At 39.6% G+C, this 20,810-nt stretch overlaps 1 protein-coding gene across 2 annotated transcripts in view; it reads right to left on the bottom strand.

The window, feature by feature from the left end:
- Positions 1–20,810, bottom strand: part of KDM2A (lysine demethylase 2A) — an 87,018-nt gene that overhangs the window by 34,237 nt on the left and 31,971 nt on the right. For both annotated transcript variants that reach the window (XM_079787534.1, XM_079787535.1), the window contains exons 3-8: positions 16,618–16,756; positions 15,140–15,218; positions 14,219–14,265; positions 7,208–7,386; positions 1,561–1,667; positions 1,103–1,196 (exon numbers count right to left, since the gene is read on the bottom strand). In XM_079787534.1, the coding sequence (XP_079643660.1) occupies positions 1,103–1,196; positions 1,561–1,667; positions 7,208–7,386; positions 14,219–14,265; positions 15,140–15,218; positions 16,618–16,756 (645 nt within the window). The remainder of the gene's footprint in view (positions 1–1,102; positions 1,197–1,560; positions 1,668–7,207; positions 7,387–14,218; positions 14,266–15,139; positions 15,219–16,617; positions 16,757–20,810) is intronic.

Here is a 20,810-nt window from a genome sequence, read left to right as displayed (position 1 = left end):
ATAAATAGGTACCAAGTTAAGACCAACATGTAGAAGAAAGGCAAGTAATTCTCCCAGCCAACAGAACTTGATCACTGGGAAATTCTAAGGGCCCCAAAAAGTACATAATGTTTCATCCTCCACTTGATCAAACAGCATTAGAGTTTCCCTGAGATTTGAATGTAGAACAAAGAACCTATCTAAGACTCAGAAAGAACTGGGGCATTGGGCTTATTACCTAGGCAGTCCCTTATTCACCCCTAGCTGTCTGGCCTCTGTAGTTTTATTGTTAGGTACAAAATCTTTAAGAGACTGGTCTGGGTTGCTTTGTTCCAAGGTAGCAACCAAGACCAAAATAATAAAATTTAAGATAACACTTAAGTGGTTCCAAAGTAAATAAAATGATTTTGGATTTAGAGGTACAATTGTTGTAGATTATGACCTCACATTTTAAAAGGTTTAAAACTTTATTTGTTTTTATTCCGGTTTTACATTTCTCTCACAAATGCATTCAATTCTAAGGGGGAACAGGGTAACAACAAGAGTATAACACTATAAACCCCTATGTTCTAGATTTCCATTCTCACACCATTCGGAAACACTCCAACCAGCTGAAATATAGTTTTTTATAAATGAGAATAATCTTTCAAAATCTATTTATAACTTCAGAAACGTCTTAAAGGTATCCTTTGGTCCCATTTTACACCAATGCCTCCATATAGGGAAAGGTAATTTGGATCTTAATTTTCTGATTTCATTTTGAATCTATCCAAAATTTGTGTGTCCTTCTATCTTATTATGCTCCCACATAGAGAAATTATCTTGTCCTCCTAAAACCACTTCCTTGCCTTCATTTGGAGAATTCTACTTTGGGATCTACACACAGGATTGTTGAGGTTTACTAAGTACTATGCAAATATTGGCATGATCATAGTGGCCTACATGAATACTAATTCCAACTGAATTCTAGCCAAGAAGGTCAAGTAAATATACAATTCTCTCTAGATATGAGTGGGACAATCTCCTAATAGATTCATCTCTACGTATATTAAGCAAGCATGAACTAAAGCAAAGTCATATAACCAGTGTCAGATTCCAACCCTCATCACAACTACAACCGTACCTTTCCCCCTTGATGGATGTGATACCAGACAGAGGTACCACCAAAGTCGACATGGAAGTCAGTATAGCAGCCTCGAACACTCATTAGACAGTACCTGACCCCAAAAAAAGCAGCAGTGTTAGTGCACTGATGAGAAAAAGAGGGCCCACCCCACCACAATGCCATACTCTCCCCTGTGCACTCCCTCTATCTTTCATCTAATCCACTCCCGGTCAGTGAGAGGCATGCAATTGCAAGTCATCTCATTACCAGGGTAAATTTCTTTCTTTAACTATGTGATTATGGGCTGTAATACTCTTACATACACTCTTCCCTTTGGGACTTTAAAGGCTACTCTAAAGAATTCATGTTTTTGATCATTTAGGAAACGGAGAATGGCTCCTAAAGGAGGAACCAGTCCTTGCTATCACCTTGGTCTCCCCTAGCATACTGAGGAAAATGCAGGGTAAGCCACTTACTTCTGCACTTTAGGGTACTGCATCTCCAAGATGGCATTTGTTGATTCAGTCTGACTTTCCTTCAAATGCCTTGGCCACATGTTGTCTACCCAGTCAATGAAATCCACCTTTAAAAAGGAAAAGAAAACATTTAGGCTTCAAAGGTAGGGTCAGAATTAAAGAGAATTTTAAAATCAAGAAAAATAGAATTTTGCCTGGCCGGCGTGGCTCAGTGGTTGAGCGGTGACCTATGAACCAAGAGGTTGAGGTTTGATTCCCAGTCAGGGCATATGCCTGGGTTGTGGCTCGATCCCCAGTACGGAGCGTGCAGGAGACAGCCGATTGATGATTCTTTCTCATCACTGGTGTTTCTATCTCTTTATCCCTCTCCCTTACTCTCTCTGAAATCAATAAAAACGTATTTTTTTTAAAAGAAAAATAGAATTTCTCAAAATACACACTGAAAGACTGACTATAATTATAAGTGAACTAAAACAATCTGTTGCTGAATCTTAGTATCGGTGGACAAACATTCTAGAAATTATTATTTAATGAGAATAAAGACTAATGGTTCTATCAACATGATCATAAAGACAGCACTAATCAAAGTGAAGTTATTAAATAACAGTAGTATCCAGCCAAGTCCTCTCTTCTGTGTTGGTTCTGGTGTAATCAGCTCTATTTTTTTTTTTGATACAATTAGAGGCACTCCCTGGAAGGTACCTATAAACTAACAGAAAGCTATAACAATATTAGAGCAACTAAAATATCACAAGTTAAAAAAGAAAGAGAGACATAAAGAAAAAAAATCCAGTAGGGATTTGAGCTTTGCATGAATCTACATGGTTAGGAATCAGAAGTTCCAGGTCATGTTTTCTCAAAATCATATGTGACTAGTGTGGCTCAGTAGTTGAGTGTCGACCTACGAACCAGGAATCACAGTTTGATTCTAGGTCAGGGCACATATCTGAGTTGTGGACTGAATTCTTAGTAGGGGGTGTGCAGGAGGCAGCCAATCAAGGATTCTCATCATTGATGTTTCTCTCTCTCTCTCTCTCCCTTCCTCTCTGAAATCAATAAAAACATTCTCTAAAAAAAAAAAATTATATATATATGAGGCCTGGTGCACGAATTCATGCATGGTGGGGTCCCTCAGGGTGGCCTGTGGATATCAGGCCCCACCTCGCACCCCCAGCCTCGCAGCCCCGCCTGGCACCACGCCTTGGCCTGGCGCCACCCCCTCATCTGCTCCAACATCCTGCCTCCAGGGTGATTGACAGGGGCCTCCGCCTGGCTCCCTCAGTACCTCGGAACCAGGCCCCCTCTCGCACCCGCCTTGGCCTGGTACCACCTGCTCACTTGCTCCACCATTCTGCCCGAGTCCCGATCTCATCAGGGCCCATCGGGCTGGCAGGGCCTCCACTGCCAGCACCGTGTTGTCAACACCCACCATATTCCGCGCCGCCCCCTGGTGGTCAGCGCATGTCATAGCAAGTGGTCGAACTCCCAGTCTCCTGGTCAAATGACCACCCGAGGGGACAATTTGCATATTAGGCTTTTATTATATAGGATATGTTTATTGATTTCAGAGAGGAAGGGAGAGGGAGAGCTAGATAGAAACATCAACGATGAGAGAATCATTTATTGGCTGCCTCCTGCACACCCCCCACTAGGGATCGAGCCCGCAACCTGGGCATGTGCCCTTGACCGGAATTGAACCTGGGACCCTTCAGTCCACAGGCCAACGCTCTATCCACTTGGCCAAACCAGCAAGGGCAGAAATCATTAAAAATATATTTTAAAAAATCATATGCGAGCCCCTGGAACTCATCTGTAAAATGAGAATAATTACCTGAAAGGGATATTATGAGTAGTAGATATATCTACATGTTAAAATTTTTTTAAATTAATATTATTAGAGTTTAGGAATCTGTTTGAAATAATATGTGCTGAAAGAAATAAAAAGTGAAAGTATATGAACTTATTTGAACACTTTACACTGAATTGTAACATATCCTGGACCTTCAAATGTCTATACCCAAGCACTGAACTCTAAGAAACAGTCTCAGTAGATGAAGTGTGAGCCAAACAACCATGAATCCAGCATAGCACTGACATTGTAAATATCTAACTTATGACTGTAAAAAATATATAGCTAGTAAGCTTTATAACATTTATGTTTGATTAAAAATACACATCTAGACAGATGCATAAAATCTGTGCATAATGATATGAGACAGGTGTCCAGTGGACACCCAGATGTAAACTGTGGGAGAGTGTTTGGAAAGGATCACCAATGACAAGCAAGTTGAAACAAGCAAGATGAGGAGCAACTATGAAGGGTTAACTTGTTGCTCCATTTCAAAGAAATTCTGCTTAGGGAGTCACCAGTTTTAATTAACCAAGCATTCACTGGGCCTAGAACACTGAATGAAACCCAGATTCTTTTCTTTCTCTCAATCAAAATCTACTTTCTGTTCACTTAATGTAGTAGCCAGCATCTCCCATCTCCTGGTAATATCCTTTAGAAAGTCTTTAACAAAATAATGAATAATTGTACTTGCTCAATACACTCTAAGTTCTTATGTCCGATGGGGAAGAGGAAAATTAAGAAACACATGAGTGTTCCTTTATCAAGTGTCCATTCAGAGAAAGCTGAATTATTCTGGCCAGAATTTCTCACCTGCAGCAACAAGTCACTCATCCTGGCCACACTTTATTTGGAATTATCAGGTATTGTCTGACTTCCAAGCTAATACTGTGGTAAGGTGTTCATACTTTTAATCTTTAGGCTCTGGATAGGCTTTTTGCTAAATGGCTTCATCCATTTGAGAGCAAGTAGGGATAACCACCAGTTTCTACCTATTCTGCACCAATATAGGGCCAAATTGGCAAGAAGTCTAATACCTAGGATGTAATGTATTCATTCATACACTGCAAAAAGAGCTCATGGCCTTCCATAAACTAATTTCCCCATCACCAAACAAATCTGCACATTTTATCTGTTGCTAATTTTTATCTACCTCCCAGTTACTGCTGGAATGACAGCAGTAAACAATCTCTCTTGTCTCCCCAAAGAACCCCACTTTATGCTAGCATCCACAATGGCACTTAAAGTTGCCCACCTTACTCTCCCTGTGCACCTGCTTTTACACATTCTATTCCTTCTGCCTGGAATTCTAGTCTTCCTTTGATTTTTTTTAGAGAGTGAAAGGGAAGGAGGGAGGAGGAAGAGGGAGAGAGAAACATGCGCCCTGACAGGGCTGGAAGTGAATCTTGACCAGGAATCTAACCCGCAACCCTCTGGTTTGTGGGTCTGATGATCTAACCACTGAGAAACACAGGCCAGGGCTAGTCTTCCCTCCCTTTGCATCATTATTTCCTTCACGTTAAGTTTAGGTATCACGTCCTCCAAAGAGCTTCCCCAATTCGCCTCCAGTTTAGTCCTTCCTATTGGCTTTCACAACATTCTCATTCTGTATTTATTCACTTTGAAGCATTTCCATATTGAAGTTTATACAAATGCCTATCCTCTAGTCCAGTGATCGGCAAACTGCGGCTCGCGAGCCACATGCGGCTCTTTGGCCCCTTGACTGTGGCTCTTCCACAAAATACCATGTGCGGGAGCGCACGTACAGTGCGATTGAATCTTCGTGGCCCATGAGCAGAAGTCAGTTTTCGGCTCTCAAAAGAAATTTCAATCGTTGTACTGTTGATATTTGGCTCTGTTGACTAATGAGTTTGCTAAACACTGCTCTAGTCTTTCTCCCCATGAGACTCCGAGCATTTTGAGGATAAGGATGGCCTTATTTTCTACAGTACCTCTAGCACCTAGCACAGTGCTAAGCATGTGGTAGGCATTTGAACTAATAAGCTAAATTGGAAAGTATGAAGATCTTAGTGTACAATTGTTTATGTAAAAGACATGAATGAATACACTTGTCAAAACTCACTGAAATGTACATTTAAAATGGGTACATTTTATTGTATGTCAATTGTACCTCAATAAAGCTGATTTTTTTTAAAAAGCATTATTGAGATATATTAGAAAAGACCTAAATAAATGGAGGGGTATACTGTGGGCAAGAAAACCTCCAAAACAGTAAATAAATAAATAGTAATCCAGCAGAATAAGTATGTTACTGGTTATATAGCAAGGCCATAGAAAGCTTGCTTGATTTTAGGATGTGACCTTGGTAATAGCTTACTCAATATTTCTGGCCATGCTTTAGGTACTTAAAAGATACTTGTGCATTGTCCTTTGTCCTCTAGAAAATTTTCTACTTCTGAGCTCTTCCACAGATTCTATTCCTCCATTTAATGGTACAATATTTTTCTAATTTTTATAAAATGATTTTTTATCAGCATTTTAAAATCATTAAAACTAAGGACATAGTGAATCAATTAAGGATGTTACAAAGAAGGCTTCATGTGTAACACATTTCTAAATTTAAAAAATGAAAAAGTATGATCCAGATCAAGTTTTAATTTTATAAGTACAACCACATTTCTTTTAAATTGAAATTCTAAAAATATTAAGGAATACATTTATAAAAATAGGTTATTGTAATTATTACATCCCTCACTTAATTGAACTATTTATTAAGTAGACCAGGTTTGGCTAATAACAAAGCTAAATGTACCTATATTTCCTGTCTTTCTATATTATTTGACGTAACAAATAATAATTACTATTAAAAGAACTTAGTGGGGGGGGGCAATGTCTTCTTAATGAGAAATTCTGTATTTAATTATAGCATCTCCAGTTATAAGAAGCAATGACTAAAAATCATCTCTTCAGATAACAGTGAAATACTATGAACATTTTCCCATTGGTTTATACATATCTATGTATTAGTATAACAATGTAACTTAGTAGTAAGCTATATATACACACATACACATAATGATGTTATAAGCAATTATAGTATCTCAGCTTTGAAAGTCAAAGGGATAAAACACAGAGACCCTGACTTTAAACAAATAATTAGTATATTCCAAGTTCTGTTGTTCCAGGTGTAATACTTGACAAAACTGAGTTCTGAGTCAGGAATTAAATGAATAAAATTTGTTTGAAAATGACTAGGTGTATTTCAAAAGTGAAAGCAATCCCCATCAGAAAAAATAGTTTTCTCAATGTCCTGTAGACAGCCACTACACTTTGCCAAGAAATGGGTAAAATCAGCATCTATCTTCAGGAGAGCTACGGATCGAAGACTAACTTTCCCTAAGTATGGGGTGTCAATTTATTGCTAATAGTCATCCAGTAGAATCTACTAAAAAAATAATTTCATAAAATAATCACTTAGCTCTAAACCAGTTTTCTCCCAAGCTTCTCAGCAAACATAAACCTGTAGGACAGAAACTTATAAGGCAAACTTCCTATTGACAGTACTTACAAGAGTGAATTTTAGGATTATTCTTTATTATGTACAAAGGCCAATGTTCTAAATTAAGTATATTGGTGATGTAAATCAGAATGGCCCCTCCCTATATAAAATGAAATTATTTAAAAAAAATGATGGACCATCTAAAATGCAAGTTATCCTTATCCAATTGTCTTGTTCCTCATTTTCATCTTGGTATATACAGAAAGTAATCAATTCTCCTAGTAAATATACAACTCTCTTGGTGACAATGACAATGTGGAAAAAATGGTTAGACTAACCGTGGAGGGCCTCTGCACCATGTTCTCCAGCCTGGTGTGGCTAAACTCTAGGCTGATGACATTATAGAGTTTTTCTCGCTCCTCCTCTGGGGTCTCATAGTAGCGTGTCCACTGAGCCATCGTCATTTCAATACCTTTCTGTGTGTTCACATCCATGACATCCACCATGCGACGACTCCCTGCCATGAAAGATGCATTGATTATCACTACTGAGCCATTGATATCCATAAATATATTAAAACTATAAAATACAAGTGAAAGGAAACAAACTACCCTTCTTATTTAAGGTATTCAATAACAAAGAGCTAGTTGTGACTTGAGATAATCAACAGAAAATCAAATCACAGAAAATGGGAAAGACAATGGGTAATATTAAAAATAACAATCACTTCCCTAGGTCATGTTTATTATATGGTTAGGCACTGAATCTTATATTCAATATATCACTCAATTCTAACAAGTCTAAATACTAAGTAGTAATCTCCATGTCATAGATGAGAAAACAGGTGATAGGTAACTTGCAGGACAAGAATGCAGGTAGCCCAATTTTAGAGTCAATGTACTTATCCACTGAGCTACACTGCTTTGATGCAGGTTTGAAACAGAATCTAATCTCTCCCACAAACTAAGTAAAAGACCCATTCTTTAGTGAGTGCTAGATTAAATTTCAATCTGTCTACTCTTTTGTTTAAAAGGGTTATTTCCCAAACCTGTCAAGTATTTCTAATATAAAATTCCCTTTTCATATGTTCCACAAATACTTACTGAGAAAGATACCATAAAGGATATAAATATCTATTTATATCAGATTCTCAACTGATCATAACAACCACAACAAAAGGCAGAATGCTAGAAGAGGTAGCATAAAATACTAGGGCAGTGGTCGGCAAACTCATTAGTCAACAGAGCCAAATATCAACAGTACAACAATTGAAATTTCCTTTGAGAGCCAAATTTTTTAAACTTAACCTTCTTCTAACACCACTTCTTCAAAATAGACTCGCCCAGGCCGTGGTATTTTGTGGAAGAGCCACACTCAAGGGGCCAAAGAGCCGCATGTGGCTCGCGAGCCGCAGTTTGCTGACCACGGTACTGGGGGAAGAAAACAATAGTTTTGGAGCCAAAGAGATCTAATGTACATCTCAGCTCTAATACTACTTGGCCAAGTTATTTAACTGCTCTAAACCTTAATATCATCTTCTATACCTTATGGGCCGCTGTGAAAATTTAGTCAATGAAGTAAAATGTTTAACATAACGTAGGCGCTTAAAATTAAACACTAATTAAAAATAAAGGAAAATATATTTAAAACACACACACACACACACACACACACACACACACACACACAAACCTATACTGATCAGAGAAGAAAAGAGAGGGTAGGAGAGTCATTGAGTTTGGCTCTAAAGAATAAATAGAATTTCAGCAAGATTCAATAGAGAATTCCAAATAGAGGCAACAGCATAAGAGAAGATATGGAAAGGCAGCACAGCTAAAAAGTTAAAAAAAAAAAAAATGGTGGTTAAGGGAGAGAATAAAAAGCTACTGTTGGAATATTAAGAATACTGTTCAACTTGCATGAATCTAACAAATACCTACTACATACCTGGCCTTGGCAGATATAAAGTAGTATTAGGACCTCATCCCTTGCCTTCAAGGAGTTTACAGTCTGGTTAGAGATAAAAGATAATAGGCAAGAGGACAAGAATATGGCCACAATGAAGTAGACATGACAGAATACATATTCAAATACAACATAAGGCAACGGACCAAACTACCCTTCATATTTTAGAAGAAAAAGCAAATGTTAAATCATATTTCAAATGCCTTGAAATACTACTTCAGACACATTAGAATGGCCACAATAATAATAATAATAATGAAAAATAAGTGCTGGCCAGGATGCAGAGAAACTGGAACCCTTAGACTTTGCTGGTAGAAATGTAAAATGGTGCAGCTGCTATGAAAAAACAATTTGTGGTTCCTTAATAAATTAAACACAGAATGGCCATATAACCTAGCAATTCCACTGTGAATATATATTCAAAAGAATCGAACTCTGATGTTCAAACAAAAACTTCTACATGAATGTTCATAGGATCTCTGGTCCCAATAGCCAACAGGTGGAAAAATTGCCCATCAATAAATGAGTGGATTAACAAAATGTGGTATACCCAGCACAATGGAATATTATTCCACCATCAACAGTAATTAAGTACTGTTACATGCCACAAGACAGATAAACCTCGAAAACATTATGCTAAGTGAAAGAAGCCAGACATAAAAGGTTACATTTTGTGATTCCATTTATATTGAATGTCCAGAATAGGCAAATCCACAGAGACAAGAAGATTAGTGGCTGCCAGGGCCTGAGGGAAGGAGGGAATAAAGATTGACTATTTAATGAGTAAGGAGTTCCTATTTGGGGTGATAAAAAAGTTCTGGAACTATTTATTAGTGGTGGTTGCACATTGTGAATATACTTAATGCCACTGAGTTATATACTTTAAAATTATCACAATGGTAAATTTTATATTATCTGTATTTTACAATAAAAACATATATCCTATATAATCCTATATAATCCTACATAATAAAAGGCTAATATGCAAATAGACTGAACGGCGGAACAAGTGGTCGCTATGACGTGTGCTGACCACCAGGGTGTGTGCAGAACATGGCGGGCATTGGCCACAGTGGGATGGTGGAGCAGGTGAGTAGGGACGCCAGACCAAGACAGTGCGCTGGTCACTGTCATCAGGGCGAGCCTCTGGTAGTTACTAAAAATTCTTTGCTCCCACACGCTGCGGTCCCACCTGGTGCTTGCACCTGCTGTTAGCGCTGGCCCCACTTGCACCCACAGCCAGCACTGGAGCTGCTGCTTGCATTCACTGCTGGCACTGGCCCAAATCACACCGCACTATCAGTGGGTGCAAGCGGGGCTGGTGCCGTCAGCACATGGGAGTGGCAGCAGCGGCAGAGCAGGGCTGCTGGCAGACGGGACTGAGGGCTGTGGCAGGAGGGGCTGGGCCAGGGCACGGAGGATTGGCCAACCAATCCTGTGCCTACCGCAGCCTTGCGGCCCACAGTTCCTTTCAGGGTGCACGAATTCATGCACTGGGCCCCTAGTCCTATATAACAAAACCCTAATATGCAAACAGACCGAACGGTGGGACAACTGGTTGCTATGATGCACACTGACCACCAGGGGGCAGATGCTCAATGCAGGAGCTGCCCCCCAGTGGTCAGTGCGCTCCCACAGGGGGAGTGCCGCTCAGCCAGAAGCTGGACTCACTGCTGGCAAGCACAGTGGTGGTGGCAGGGAGCAAGCCTAAGCTGGCAGTAGACATCCCCTGAGGGATCCCGGACTGTGAGAGGGCACAGGTTGGGCTGAGGGACCCTCCCGACCAGTGCACCGGGCCTCTAGTATATATATAAAAAGCCAGTATTAGCTGGTTTGGCTCAGTGGATAGAGCGTCGGCCTGCAGACTGATGGGTCCCAGGTTTAATTCCGACTAAGGGCATATGCCCAGGTTTTGGGCTCAATCTCCAGTGGGGGGGAGTGTGGGAGGCAGCCGGTCAATGATTCTCTCTCATCATTGATGTTTCTATCTATCTCTCCATCTCCCTTCCTCTCTGAAATCAATAAAAATATATTTAAAAAATAAATAAAATAAAATAAAATAAAATAAAATAAAATAAAATAAAATAAAATAAAAAGCCAGCCACTGGAACACTGGAACAACTGGAATGACCGGTCACTATGATGCCCACTGCGGTGGGCCAACCAGCCTGATCGGGGGCAGGGCTGGCCAACAACCTCCTGTGGACACCCCTCTGACCTGCCCAGCTCCCCCCACTCCGATCAGGGGTGGGGCCGATCAGACAACTTCCCGCGGCTCTCCCCGCGCCCCCCAGCCGGCCTGGCCCTGATTGGCCCCATGCACAAATTTGTGCACCGGGCCTCTAGTTAAAAATAAAAGTGACTGTTTTCCCTCAAGAATGTAGATCAAAGCAAAAGCAGTTCCACTCCGATAATGCCACCAGAGCACTTAGTACTCTGTGTATGTACCAGAGCACTTAGATAAAATAATGGCATAGTGCCCTAGCACTGTGGTTCAATGAATAGAGCATTGGCCTGCGGACCGAAGGGTTCTGGGTTCAATTCCAGTCAAGGGCACCTACACCTCAGTTGCAGGCTCCTCCCCGGCCCAGGCCCTGGTCGGGGCTCGAGCAGGAAGCAACCAATCGATGTGTTTCTCTCACATCGATATTTCTTTCTGCCTTTCCCTCTCTCTTCCACTCTCTCTAAAAATCAATGGGAAAATATCCTCAGGTGAAGATAAAAAAAATGACATAGTAATAGCTAACATTAATTGAGCACATACTATGTTTTACTTTACACTTAAGTAACATTGTCCAAGGTTACACAGCTAGTAATTAGTAGAGCTGGGATTTAAGCCCGGACAGTTTTGCTCAAGTCCATACTCTCAATCAATATATCCCATCACATAATGTTTACACCATAGAACGTTTTTCTTCTTTTTGGGACATGAACTGACACTGGAGATGTGACATTCCACTTAAGTATAAAAGAAGACTGGATTAAACCATAGTACATGTACTGGTAGTGATAATGGATTCTCGTAATTACTAATAGTCTATTCATTGCATTTTGATAATCGTTAGTTATCCAAGAGAAAACCTCCCCCAACTATCCTCTCAAGTATATGATTGCGAATGGAAAATAGGGGACAAAAATCAGGTATTGGCAGTTTTTCCAATTTCATTTGTGAATTTTTAAAATATAAACGCAGGGATACAAAGCATTCATGCAAATCAAAATGTTTCAGTAAACAAGCTTCAGCAGTTCAACTTTATAACAATTATAAATAAACCTGTTCAAATTTTCTGAACAATGCCAGCATTTGGATTAAAAAAAAAAAGTAAATTTTTTACTGATGGAACTAAATGGTGTTTGTAGCATTTTTGTCACACAGTAGATGCCATCCATTCACTATACTTTGAGTTGTCCCACATGCAAGTACATATTTTTAATGTCTGTCTTCTATGCTGTTCCTATAAGTCTGCTATTAAAATACATTGAATTATAAAAACCAAAACCAAAACCAAAACCAAAACCAAAACCCAACCACCTAGACTTCAAACAACCTGGATATAAAGTTAGGCATCAGTTGAAATTTCTGAAAGTCTGTTAGATTAGATATAATCATTGCTTTATTTTATTTTTAATCCTCACTCAAGGATATATTTTTATTGATTTTTAGAGAGAGAGAAAGGGAGAAAGAGAATGGGGGGGGGAGGGAGGGAACATCAATATGAGAAAGAAACATCATTGATAGGTTGCCTCCCATATGCCTTGACCAGGAATCGAACCCAAAATCTTTTTGGTGTATGGGATGACACTCCAATCAACTGAGCCACCCGGCCAGAGCATCATGGCTTTATTTTAAATCACAGCAAAGATATCTGTGACTATTCACAAGTCTATTTGGAAAATAAAAGGTTATTAAAGGCTTCCAAAGATCATTATTAGCATTAAACATTTAAAAATGGTAAGAAAGTGGTAAGAAATCCAAAAGGAGACTAGTGATTGAATGAGTCCTTTTAGATCATACATTTGGATAAGTCTATGATGAGATCCTGAAGTTTATATTTTTAACAAGTACCAGTATCATAGGTGATTCTGATACAGGTCTTTTGTGGCCCACAAACCCTTAAGAATGCTTGACCCATAGAGAAAAGCTGTGGTGGTCCATTAACTTAAAGATCTAAGGAATTAGTGCTCTGGAGGTCCATTAGGAAAAGAAGTCAAGTGATGGACTGATAAGTACTCAAGTAGGTCTTTCTGATGCCTCCTGAGAGAGTCCTACGTTGAAAAGAGTATAACAGAAAAGCATTTTACTCAACAGGTTTATTGAGCACCTACATACTCCAGAGAATATGCTAGGTACTAGGAAATACATAGTGACAGGCAGATAAGTGGAATCTAATGTAGAACCAGTGAGGGAGTAAAAAATACAGGGAATGAGAGAACTTCCCTCTACCTGGGCTATCTATGACGTTCACCTCAGATAAACAGAAGTTATCCAGCTGTTTAAAAAGGGCCCTCAAGTGGCCAAGAGATAGTACTGCACTATTTAATTTTCAAAGCAAGCGATTTCAGTGCAGCTTCAGCATAGAGGAAATTTAGTGGTAGAAGGAAAGCATCAAAAAACTTTTGTTTCATGTCCTGTTGAAAACCTTTCTAAAAGATTTTAATCTACTTTATGGCCTTATCATGTATAGGAGAGTGACCATCTCTGAATTCAGTACTGTCTCACCGAACAGAAATGGTCTGCAAAAATTGACCTGAACCTTTACTGACCACAGGAAGTGTTCTTCTTTAACTAGATTGTTCCAATTTGGTTTCTTTTTAATAATTTTGAATACAATAAAACATAAATCAGATTAAAGATTTAAGTTAACCAGTCACTGATGAAGAGAAATTTTAATGTATCTAATCAATTTATAAGTTTCAAACCTTGGCCTAGTTAACAAATGTAGCATTGGTAATTTCCTGGAAATTTCTCTACTGCTTTTAGGGGGGATAAAGAGAATCAAATATGAATGAAGCTTCATTCATGGCTCATAGATATCAAATTTCACTATCCAGGGGAGGTTTCCCTGGAAGGCAGGATCTTCTGGAGAGAAAGTGGTGGGGAGTGGGAGAGGGATGCACAGAGATAAAAATGGCAGGTAGGAAAGAAGTAGCAGGTTCAAATGTTCTACCTCAAATGAGTGCTAAACAAAGCAACTTTAACTCCCTCTGAGAAAATTCTCAGTTGCTGAATTATAGTTTCTAATCAATAAACTATCCAATATATACTTCAATCCAATATATACTTCAATGCTCCTAAACCTTCTCAAATCTCAGAGATTTAAGACTCAGACTTAAGTGTGAAATCTCTGCCTCAAAGACACAAAGGCCATATGCTTAATACTTACCCACACACATTTTGACATCATTCACAGTGAAGTCTGGATCTGGCATCCTATGAAACAAACACCAATAAGCACAACTTAAATGGGAAGCATAACTTCTTTAGTCAGTGTTAGTTTTTTTTCTTTCTTTTTAACACTCTAACTTTAAGAAAAAAAAAATGTTTTTATTGATTTCAGAGAGGAAGAAAGCGGGAGAGAGATAGAAACATCAATGATGAGATTCATTGATTGGCTGCCTTCTGCACACTCCCTACTGGGGATGGAGCCCGCAATCCGGGCATGTGCCTTGACCAGGAATCATACCTTGATTTCCTGGTTCACAGATCGATGCTCAACCAATGAGCCATGCCAGTTGGGCTATCTTTTTTGTTTGTTTAAGTTTTTTTTTTATTTGGAGGAGAGATATGCATGCCCAAGGCCGATGTGATTTTATTTTTAACATTTTTTTTAATCTTTTTTTTTTTCAGAGAGGGAGAAATGGAGAGGGGGAGAGAAACACCGATATGAGAGTGAAACATCTATTGGCTGCCTCTTGCATGCAACCTACCAGGGATCGAGCCCACAACCTGGGCACATGCCCTGACCGAAATTGGACCAACAACCTTTTGGTGCATAAGATGATGCCCAACCAACTTAGCCACACTGGCTTGGGCAGTGTGAAGTTTTTTCTTATTGTACTAAGAACTCCCCAGTTGAGACACATCAATCTTCTTACTTGAGCTGAAAATATATTTTAAATATAAATGACTTGATTATCTTATCTCAACTATATTTTCTCATTTACCTTTAACAATCATTTGTAACAAAAGAAATATAAACCCTTTTAAAACTTAACAAGAAATATTATCAATACTGCACTGTCTATAGCCTGAGGTGTAGTATGGGCATTTCTCAACCATATTCAATCAGGCCAACAACACTTACTTTATTCCAAGTCCATCAGAATTCTTGAAAATCAGAGGGTCTCTTAAGCCACCCCGCTGGATATACTCCACATTAAAATCTGTCACCAAAGGAAAACAATTATTAGAACAGCAAGAGGTATAGGTGGAAAAAGATAACTGAGAAGCAGGGTTCAGGGATTTGCTAAGTCTGTATTTCCAGAGTAAATTAAAAATTTAACCAATAGGGGGTAGCTCTATTAACGAGTCATCTCATAAATCCTAGGCAGAAATTATCATCATCCTTCCTCTTATTTATTTATTTTTAATATATTTTATTGATTTTTTTACAGAGAGGAAGGGAGAGGGATAGAGGGTCAGAAATATCGATGAAAGAGAAACATCGATCGATCAGCTGCCTCCTGCACACCCCCTACTGGGGATGTGCCCACAACCAAGGTACATGCCCTTGACCGGAATCGAACCTGGGACCCTTCAGTCCGCAGGTCGACGCTCTATCCACTGAGCCAAACCGGTTTTGGCTCCTTCCTCTTTTTTAAAGAATATACATTTTTATTGCTTTCAGAGAGGAAGGTAGTGGGAGAGATTAGAAACATCAATATTGAAAGAGAATCATTATTGGCTGCCTCCTGCACACCCCACAATGGGGATCAAGTCCACAACCCGGGCATGTTCCTTGACCGAGAAATCGAACCGTGACCTCCTGGTTCATAGGTTGACACTCAACCACTGAGCTACGCTAGCCGAGCATCATCCTTCCTAATAGCCAAAAACTATAATTCTGTCCACTACATTCCTGTTGGTTTGTCAAGGAGCAAAGCTGCATGGTACACATGAAATCACACATCTCAGTTTTGGTGGGCGGTACAAGCATAAAAAGGCTTTTACTGTACTACTAGAGGCCCAGTGCACAAAATTTGTGTACGGGTAGGGCCTCTAGGCCTGGCCCGCGATCAGGGACGATCTGCAGGGTGACCGGTGGGGTGATCAGGGAGCCCCCACTGGCGCCCGCCTTAGCTGGCCTGGCGCCGCCCACTTGCCGGCCCAGGCCCCTGCCGATGTCAGTCAGGGCCTGTGGGCTGGGGACAGCTCCTGCGTTGAGCGTCTGCCCCCTGGTAGTCAGTGCGTGTCACGGCGACCGGTCGTTCCGCCATTTGGTTGATTTGCATATTAAGCTTTTATTATAGTACAGGATTTATAATTAAACCCAAACCAAGGAAAGGGAGAAAAAGGAGGAAGAGACCTTTAGAGAAAAATTCTAACAACATTCCTGCCCTAATAAATGCTTGCTTCTTCTAATATAGCAAAGAAATGACTCACAGGGTGGGAGGATTTGGGGATGGTAGTGTGTGAGTGGCACTGTGTAAAAAGAGAAAATAAAGACAAATAGCAGCACAGCATCAACAGGTAATATTCTGGCTGCATAGATGCTTACTACAGTTCCAGAATTTAAACTTCGTACATCAAGGGACTACAGGTCTGAACCAAAATAATACTAACCTTTTCCCTCCATAAAAGTAACAAAATTTGCATTATATTTATTGGTGTGAAGTTTCTCTTCCAAGTCAAAAGTTCTTTTCCCTTCAATTTCATCATCTGAAATGCCATCATCTTCATAACGTCGTCGCATGGTACCACGCTGGGGAGAGAGGGACATTAAAGATGAAATCATGTACTTTTTCATGCCTATCTAAAAGTGGTCAGTTTTCCCTACATGTATGGGCAAAGTGCTACTTTCAACTTTAGTTGCTATGTCAAGCATCAATATTCCTTGCCTTAAGATCTTCCTCTTAACGAAAGGTGTTTTCTGAGAATGTATGGAATAAAAACAAGTTTTAATGAGACACTGGGTTCCCTACTTGTGATATGTTCCCTCTGCTAACTCTTTCAGCCTAGAGATATAAATTTATAATAAAAATTTGACCAAAAAGGGTCTACTAAACATTTTACTTGTCAATCACTGCTTATCAGAGTGGGAACAAACTGTCTTTATGAACATTTCAGGCCAGGATACAAGATATAATTTTTTCACAGGGGAAAGCTGAATCTACATTACCTTCAAGAATAGAGTACAACGTTTTAATTAATGAAGCAAAAACTCTAACATCAGACAAAGGAATAAAGTTAATTTGAACAATAGCATTCCAAACAGTAACCTTCAATATTTAGCTTTAAGGATGTCTTCCCAAAGAAGATATACAAATGCCAATGAGCACATGAAAATGCTCAAGATCATTAGTTATTATGAGAAGTGCAAATTAAAACCACAATGAGATACCACTTCACACCCACTAGGATGACTATTATTAAAAAGATGGACAATAAAAAGCGTTGGCAAGAATGTGGAGAAACTGAAACCCTCATACATTGATGAATTGAATCTAAAATGGTACAACCTCTTTAGAAAACAGTTTGGAAGTTCTAGCAATTCTACTCTGAGGTTTCTACTCTGAAGTGTGTATGTGTGTGTACACACACACACACACACACACACACACGAGGCCTGGTGCATGGAATTCATGCACTGGGGGGGTGGGTAGAAGGGAGGAGTCCCTTAGCCCAGCCTGCACCCTCTCGCTGTCCAGGAGCCCTTGGGGGATGTCTGACTGAGGGCTTAGGCCCCAGCTACAGCGTGAGAGACTCCCGCCACTGCTGCTGCTGCGCTCACCAGCTGTGAGCCCAGTTTCTGGCTGAGCGGCGCTCCTCCTATGGGAACGCACTGACCACCAGGGGGCAGCTCTTGCATTGAGCATCTGCCCCTGGTGGTCAGTGTGCATCATAGCGACCGGTTGTTCTGCTGTTTGGTGGATTTGCATATTAGCCTTTTATTATAAAGGATATAAAAAGAATTTAAACAAAGTCCATACAAAAACTTGTACACAAATGTTCATGGCAACATTCATAATAGCCAAAGGTAGCAAGCCAAATTTCAATCGATGATGAATGGGTTAACAAAATGTGGTATCGTATACAATAAAAGGCTAATATACAAATTGTCCCCTTGGGAGTTTGACCAACCAGGAGTTCGACCGCTCGCTATGACATGCACTGATCACCAGGCTGTGGTGCAGAATGAAGGAAGGCCCCAGCTGGCAGCCAGCAGCCGGGGAAGGAAGGCTCTGATCGGCCTTGATTGCCAGCCAGGCCTAGGGACCCTTCCCGTGCACAAATTTCGTGCACTGGGCCTCTAGTATTTACACAATGGAATATTTTATAAAAATAAATGAATTATTGATAAGTGCTACAACATAGAAGAATCTTGAAAACACTATGTTAAATGAAAGAAGCCAAACACAAAAGACCACATATTGTATAATATTATTTACATGAAATGTCCAGAATAGGCAAATCCAGAGATAGAAAGTAGATTAGTGGTTGCCAGGGGCTGGGAAGACAGAGAGAGAAGTGACCAGTATGATTTTTCTTCTTGATGATATATTACAGAATTGTAATTTTATTAGCCAATGTGTACCTCCAAAATTTTAATTAAAAATTTTTTAAAATAAAATAAATAGAATAAAAAGACTTCTTCTTGACAGTTGATTTAAATCAGAGGGAATAATGGTGGGCTTCCTTTTAATGCTCTGCAACTTTACATTTCTCTGTTATTTTGCTATCGAGGAAGGCTTCTTCCTTTGCTATAGCAGCCTATATAGCTAAGTATTACACACCAATATTTAATATTGTATGTGGTTTTCACAGAAAAAAACAACCTGTAATTATGTAATTCACAACTGCTGAATTCGTTAAGTAAACCATTCTAAGAATTTCTAATATTACCCAATTACTGTCTTAATGGACAGTTTTATTTTCTTTATAATTATTTAAGCACTAGAGGCCCCATGCACGAATTTCGTGCAGGGGTGGAGGGAAGGTCCCTCAGCCCGGCCTGCACCCTAATGCAATCTGGGACCCCTCGGGGGATCTCCAACTGCTGGATCCCCGCGGGATCAGGCCTAAACTGGCAGTCAGACATCCCTCTCACAATCTGGGACGTCTGGCTCCTAACCGCTCGCCTGCCTGCCTGCCTGATCACCCCTAACCACTGGGCAGCCTGCGTGATCGCCCCTAACAGCTCGCCTGCTTGCCTGATCGCCCCTAACCACTAGCCTGCCTGCTTGATCACCCTAACCACCTCTTCCTTGGCCCCCACTGTAGCGGCTTCATCTGGAAAGTCGTTCGGCTGTCCAGTCTAATTAGCATATTACAGATCATATGATAATCCATGTGGTTTCTATAATGATCATTCAGCATTTATTAGAACAATTACATTTCACTTGAAAGACAGTTTTCTAAGGGAAACTTAGATTAATTAGGTTTTCCCACACTTTCTTTTTCTTTTTACAACTCTTTTTTTTTTTAAAGTTTTATTTAAATTGATTTGAGAGAGGGAGAGAAGAACACTGATGTGAAAGAGAAACATTGATCAGTTGCCTCCCATATGCACTCCAATCAGGGATCAAACCCACAACAGGATATGTGCCCTGACCACGAATCGAACCAGCGACCTTTCATGTATGTGACGACATTCCAACCAACTGAGCCACACCAGCCAGGACTTTCATAACGCTTTGAATTGCTTTTCCTTCCCTGAAACTACCTGAAATTTTATGGTAAAACCATATTTTGGATCAGAATTTGCTAGACGGCTTTCTTATTTATAGGATAACATCACACTATAAATTAAAAACAATAGAAAAAAAAAAAGTGACCACTGCCGTAGCTGGTTTTGCTCAGTGGATAGAGCGTCGGCCTGTGGACTGAAAGGTCCCAGGTTTGATTCTGGTCAAGGGCACATGCACGGGTTACAGAGTCCATCCCCAGGAGGGGGCATGCAGGAGGCAGCCAATCGATGATTCTCTCTCATCACTGATGTTTTAATCTCTCTCTCCCTCTCCCTTCCTCTCTGAATTCAATTAAAAAAATACTTAAAAATAAAAGAAGTGACATTAATGGTATGGATTTCTTTCAAGAGTTATGAAAATGTTCTGAAAATTAGGTAGTGGTAATATTTACACAACTCTGTAAATATACTAAGAACCAGTAAATTATACATTTTAAATGGGTGAATTTTATGGTATGTGAATTATAACTCATAAGCTGTTATTTTTTTTCTTAAAAAAATAACATGTTGCTTATACTGCAAATTTTTCTTTTGGTATATTTTACTTTAGCCAATGTTGACATTTGCTATTCTTGAATACATACACAAGGGACAATTGGTGTGGGAGTGGTAGGTGCCATACAAGGGTAAAGTAACTATACCCTACTATGTGCTAAAAACAACTAAAATTGGAATTTGAAGTTAGATATTGATGATCTAAAATTGATTACATAGCACCTGATTTTACATAAATATGTAAGAAAATGAGACATTGGAGGAAGATCTCTTAAGGAATGGACAGAAATGAATCATAAGAAATAAAAATTAAAGGAAATAAAATACACTGTCACACACCTGAGAAGAGCAAGATTCAACTTAGAAACTTAGAAACACTGAGGGATATCTGCTATCTTTTCCGTTAAGCCACAGCTCAAAAGCCCCCCCCAAAAAGGAGACTAATTTTAATAGAACTTTCACTTATTCCAATAATGCCATCTCCGTTCAAAATACTTTTAGGTACATTTATTTGGGGGTAGGGGAGTGTATTTTCACTGACAATTTCTTACATGGGTTTTTTTGGAAAGACCAT

Source organism: Cnephaeus nilssonii (assembly GCF_951640355.1).
Source record: "Cnephaeus nilssonii genome assembly, chromosome: 13".
NCBI lineage: Eukaryota > Metazoa > Chordata > Mammalia > Chiroptera > Vespertilionidae > Cnephaeus > Cnephaeus nilssonii.
Note: the sequence above shows the minus strand (reverse complement) of the source record. Positions and strands in the feature narration are given on the sequence as shown.